The 6,000-nt window shown below is 45.4% G+C and overlaps 1 protein-coding gene across 7 annotated transcripts in view; it reads right to left on the bottom strand.

Moving 5' to 3' along the window:
- GIGYF2 (GRB10 interacting GYF protein 2) overlaps window positions 1-6,000 on the bottom strand; it is a 127,870-nt gene continuing 121,870 nt past the window's right edge. For all 7 annotated transcript variants that reach the window (XM_043462000.1, XM_043462006.1, XM_043462005.1 and 4 more), the window contains one exon: window positions 1-1,832. In XM_043462000.1, coding sequence (XP_043317935.1) covers window positions 1,765-1,832 — 68 coding nt within the window. In that variant the 3' untranslated portion in view covers window positions 1-1,764. The remainder of the gene's footprint in view (window positions 1,833-6,000) is intronic.

Below are 6,000 nucleotides of genomic sequence, written 5' to 3'. Positions count from 1 at the left end.
TTTTATTTAAGGTCTTTTTTATTTTCCTCCACACTGGCAAAAGTTCCGAGGGAGCTTAAAGTTCTGTAAACATCTTAACTGTCCCTCTTCCCCACCCCCACTTGTGAATTTACAAAGCAAAGGAGAGCAGGAGTCCCAGTTTTTAATGGTTCCCCATCTCCTCATGCTGTTTGATCCAAAAACTATATACACGTTTGTAGCAGTCTCTGTATAGTTATTGTACATGTTTAGGAGGGAGGGTGGCCAAAAGGGATAGGGAAATGCTGATCCAAAAGAATAAAAACAGAAACCAAATAGAATCATCCCAAACCAAACTGCTCTCAGAGCAACTCCAGCCTTCCTCGGGCCATGATGTCAGAAAGGAAAGGCGCTCGACCAGGAGCCGCCCGAACCACAGCACTTCTTGCGCGGGGATGGATGGTCCGGTGGCTGCAGACCAAAGTGTGACTGGCAATTTCAGGTGATGCTCTGTTGGGGGTTGGCGGAGGCAGGAAGAGTATTTGCTTATAAATAGGGCTTGAATACATTTATATTTGCAGTGAAAGGGTATTAGGAGGCCACGACTGAAGCCAGAACCAGGCTTCTCTCTCTCATCCCCTCCATCCCACAGGAATCTCCTGTTTAGTGGTTTCCATGGATGAAGGTCTTAAAAGATGGTCAGGTTTTGCATGTTCTCTTTTCAGAAAAGGCAAGCCAGCAACTTGCCGTTCCAGAATCTTTAGACAAAACCTTTCAGGGCCACAGCAAGACACACACGCAATGCTCTGAGGAACCAGATGAAATTCCGGGCTTTTATCAGAAGCAGAAGTTTATCCCTATCCAAAATGAAATTATACAAATTCATACATATGGTAAAGATCCTAACTGCCTCTTAAACGAGACAAATTTTCAGCAGAAAGGCCCAAAACAAACTGGTCCTAGTCCTCTGAAGTAAAAATATTTATGGGAAAAAATCCGTTTTTGTAAGAAAGAAAAATTAAAAATAAGTTCCTCTCCCAGGCCATAGGGCTTCCTTTGTCCAATCAGGTTGGAGTATGCCAGGGGAGAAGTCAGCTTGCTTGGAAGTCACTATCTAATGAAGAAAAAACAAGAATCCTTTCTCTGAAAGGATCCTCAGAAAGAACGAGGGTGAGGGGTGTGCAGCATCAAACCAACCAATCTAAACACCACCCCACTCAGGGCCTCTTGAATGCAATCCCGAAGTTAGCTGTGGCGATGCCACCTGCAGACTGGAAGAGCTGACTGTCTCTGTCGGACACTCAAGTCACAGTCCACGGGAGCTTTGTTGCTGGCCAATGTCTGTCACCATTAACTCTCTTCATGATTGCACCAGTCAGACCCCTTGCCCGTTTTGGGGGTGGGGTGGGGAAAAAGAAGAAAAAGAAAAATCAAACAGAAGGAAAAAAGTGACAAGAGAAAGTAAATTGCTATTGGCAGATCCCAACACACTTTCTGGGAGACAGGAGGTGAAATCACGGCACAGTAAACACGTGCTGCCCAAAATCAGCCTTGTTGGGGAGGAATCCCCACTGCCACCCCCGAGACACAGCGTCCGGTCCACTCATCTACAGTCTCAGATGCGCACCAACAAAAACGGTTTAAAGAATCTTGGACACAAAGGGCTAGAAGAAAAAGCCTGAGATGATCGGTTCTGTGATTTCTTGCAGTGACAGAGAGTATATGGTGAGTGAGTGTTGTGTCCGAAGCTGGAGAATCCATGGTCGGCAGAGAGGAGAGGGAAGGCCAGTCTGCTCTGGCAGGTGCTCAGTAGTCATCCAGAGTTTCGATCTCACCCATATTGAGTCGCTCCGAGGAAGCATTGACTGAAAACCCTGCAGGGAAAAATCAGCAATGAGTGACCGACCACCCCCAGACAACTCTGTGGCTGAAACTCAGGCAGGGGGCTGGAATTTCGGTCTCCCGTTTTTGAGCACACCAACAAGGATACGAAAAGGAGGAGGATAAAAGAAGAAAGGATGAAGGTCAGTGCAGTGGTTTTCTTGCCCTTCCAATGAGAGATTCTATTTTTATATGTTTTATTTCTTAAGGTTCTGATATAATTTAATTAGGGAAGAAACACACACACCCCAGCATCACTGATTAAAAAGAACTGCAAACCACTGCCCTAGGGAGCCCTGAATCCAGGCCTGGGTGGGTGTGTGGGTGTGTGTGTGTGTGTGTGTGTGTGTGTGTGTGTGTGCGCGTGCGTGTGTGTGTGTGTCAAAGCCAAGGCGTGTGTGTGTGTGTGTGTGTCAAAGCCAGGGCGTGCACGTGTGTGTGTCAAAGCCAAGGCGCGCGCGCCTGTGTGTGTCAAAGCCAAGGCATGTGTGTGTGTGTGTGTGAAAGCCAAGGCGTGTGTGTGTGTGTGTGTGTCAAAGCCAAGGCGCGCGCGTGTATGTGTGTCCAAGCCAAGGCGTGTGTGCCCTAGGGAGCCCTGAATCCAGGCCTGGGTGTGTGTGTGTGTGTGTGTGTGAGAGAGCCCTGAATCCAGGCCTGGGTGTGTGTGTGTGTGTGAGCCCTGAATCCAGGCCTGGGTGTGTGTGTGTGTGTGTGTGTGTGCACGTGCGCTGGGTGTGTGTGTGTCAAAGCCAGGCCATACTGGCTAGGTGGAGAAGTTCATTCAGAAGGGAGCCCTGAATCCAGGCCTGGGTGGGTGTGTGGGTGTGTGTGTGAGCCCTGAATCCAGGCCTGGGGGTGTGTGTGTGTGTGTGCGTGTGTGCTGGGTGTGTGTGCGTCAAAGCCAGGCCACACTGGCTAGGTGGAGAAGTTCATTCAGAAGGGAGCCCTGAATCCAGGCCTGGGGGTGTGTGTGTGTGTGTGTGTGTGTGTGCGCGTGCGCTGGGTGTGTGTGTGTGTCAAAGCCAGGCCTGGGGGTGTGTGTGTGTGTGTGCTGGGTGTGTGTGTGTCAAAGCCAGGCCACACTGGCTAGGGGGAGAAGTTCATTCAGAAGGTGTAGCTACCTTAGAAGAATGGGGCAGGGGGAGGACAAGAATAACACACTAAGTACTTTATAACCACTCAACCAAATGACTCTGAAATATGAGTGAGAATCATCACTACTTCAGCCCCATTCACTAATTGGGAATACTCTGGGTCCAAAACACTGCCAAAGTTCTGGTTGAGAGGTTCTGCTTTGCGGCAGGAGGCTCCAAGGAAGGCTGGCTACAAGATCCTGAGAGCTCTCAGCTGCTCTTCCTATCACACAGAAGATGGCACAGAAATGAAAAAACTCCCTTATTCACCTCAACCTACTCTAAGTAGACCAGCAAAGGCAAGGACCTCCCTGGGCAACACTGATTAACCAAAATGCTACCTGGTTTAGAAAAAGCAATACTAGCACAGCTGAGCTTACAAACACTACTGACGTCTGAAAACCCAATGCCATCAGTCATGTGTAAGTTTTCAATAAACTTCACATAATCAGAGACTGATAAAAGGTACTATTAACAGGGCCTTTCTGGAACGAGTGAGTCTCACAACGCTTTCAGTTCAACCACCCTAAATGAAACCCCAAACTGTCTCAGTTGCTGTTTGAGTATCAAAAAGTAAACAGGCGAAGCTCTCCAGTCTAAAAGCAGCTCTGTTAATGTTACTTTGAGCTACTGCCCCCTCCTTTTTGTCCTTTAACAGTCAAGTTTTCAAACAAATACACATTTTAAATGTACCAATAATACACAAAAATGTCTTACATAATAAAAATAGTTGAATTATATTACATTTTGACTCCAAAATATCCTGATTTGAAAACATAAACATGCCTATTTTTTAATCAAGGAAGCTGTGGTACAAGCTGTTTCCAAGGCCTCCTATTGGAAGAGGTTAGGATTCCAAACCCCAACCTGAGTTCTACCCCTCAACTGTGTTCCCATAACCTGCAGGACTTTTTTCCCGTCAAAATAATGAAAGCCTTAGTGTGTTCGTACTTGAAAATAACAGTTATTTAGGTAAACGAAAACCCTAAAGAACAAACAGTCTATGAAATGAACTACTACTCGGCTCTAAAGCAGGTTTTTCTTTGACTTCACATGTATCTCGAAAACAAATGTGATAAAAACAAAATGAGCTACATGCAATAAAAGCGGGAATGCAAAAAAACACAAAATATTTTAGTCATGCAGACACAGGACTGGGAAAAGAAGCCTGGGGCCAAAAAACGGTGAAGTATCCATTGCTCTAACAGAATGATTACTGGACTGGCTTTAGCAGATGTGGTCTCATTTACTTGTCAAGAAAACCAGTGAGGAGGGCACTCTTCCCCACCTGGCAGAAGCGGGACGCTCTGGGGTGTCATAAGACCCCAAGCAATACCAACAGGGACTGAGCCCCGGTATGCCCAGCTCTAACGACCACACTCTTAGGTTTAGAACAACAGACACTCACTCACATGACTTTAAGGTTTGGGGGACTGTTTCTGTAAGAAAACTATGACTGGTGAAAAATGGTACTTTGTGTGTATATTTCTCATATCCAAGCACAGGATGCTCACAATGGCACTTGCCAGCTTGAAAAACTAGAAAACCCAAGTACAGTGGAGGACATGAGCATTAAGATGAGGCTGAGCTCGTTCTGAAGGTTTGTTTTAGAAGCGAAATGCAATTTTGGTCAGTGATCACTTTCTCAATGGATATGATGGGGTCAAATTTGAATTTGTTTTCCTATTATGTGCATGGCTAACTTGTGACTGATGTATATTTGTTAATTTTTCTTAATCTGCAAGTCAATAAGGCATATATCAATTAGAAACAATAATAAATGGTTAGTAGGTATGGGGCAGAAATTATCAGAGGAATTTCCAGAAGGTTTACTTGAGCAAAAATTCTCATTATAGGGTATATAAGCAAGAGCCCACCCAAGTGAGTTTCTTCAGTATTTTCCAAATAGTTTTACTTCCCTTATATTTAATTTTTCTCATTCCTTTTCAAGATATATAATCCTTAAAACTCTAGTCCTAGAACGACCTCCCTTCTCATTCCCCTGAAGGGGGATTTTAAGTCCCTTTCTTTCTTACGTCTATAATAAACAATGGGGTCAGATCAAATATTTAATCCAAAAACATTTACACCTCATTTTCAGAAGAACTTACCCCTACTGCCCTAGCCAAGTACCACCGTTAAATAGTGGGAGATTCTTAGCTAGAACTCACAACCAGAACTGAAAAACACTCTAAAGTCTACATTCATCTATTTCTGTCAAAACTGGACAAAATTTTGGACTGATCCATCCATCCTTAACATAACCTTCCAAGACAGGCAGAAGAAAACAAAACTGCGCCAGACCTCTAGGTTTCCAAAGCCCGCTTGCAGAGCACAGTTCCAAGGGGCGATGCGCAAAGCTAGGTTTGTTACTGGTATATTGATTTCTCCGGGGCAGGAAACCTCTGCAGCATGGATCCCAGCAAGGGTGAGCAGTCTACCTCTCACTGTGCTGTTAGCTTGTTCACCTCCGTATGATGCCTCCCTGTCACTTCACACTCGGTCCATCAACACTGAAACATCATGTCCTCTCCCCATAAGCCTGCTGCGCTTTCCAGTGCTCATCATTTGATCAAAAGGGCGACTCTTTCCATCCTGCTGCCCAAACCTTTCCTTTCTCCTTGCCCAAGCCTATCCCCTAACGTTCCGAAATCCATCTAACTCCTCTCCATCTTCACTGCCAAAGCCCTACCCTAGGCTACCAGTATCTTTCACCTGGTCTATACTGCACCCTCCAGCAGGTTTGCCTGACTTCCCAACCTGCTATCTTTGCCAATATAACCATTCTATTCCAGACAACACAGTTTTATAACAGCTCATGAATACATTTATGAACAGAGAATAATTTTAATTTCATCCTTGCTGGTGAGGTTGTTAGGCCCAGTTTAAGAAACAAAGGCAGCCCATCAACTTTGCCTATGCTGCCTGTTATTCCAGAAACACCATACCCTATCCTTCCTGCTTTTTCAAAGCCCCAATTCAGGTGTCACGTTTTCCGCAGAGCTGACCTGTATGAGGACACTGGTCC

This window comes from Cervus canadensis, chromosome 2 (genome assembly GCF_019320065.1).
Source record: "Cervus canadensis isolate Bull #8, Minnesota chromosome 2, ASM1932006v1, whole genome shotgun sequence".
NCBI classification, from domain to species: domain Eukaryota; kingdom Metazoa; phylum Chordata; class Mammalia; order Artiodactyla; family Cervidae; genus Cervus; species Cervus canadensis.
Note: the sequence above shows the minus strand (reverse complement) of the source record. Positions and strands in the feature narration are given on the sequence as shown.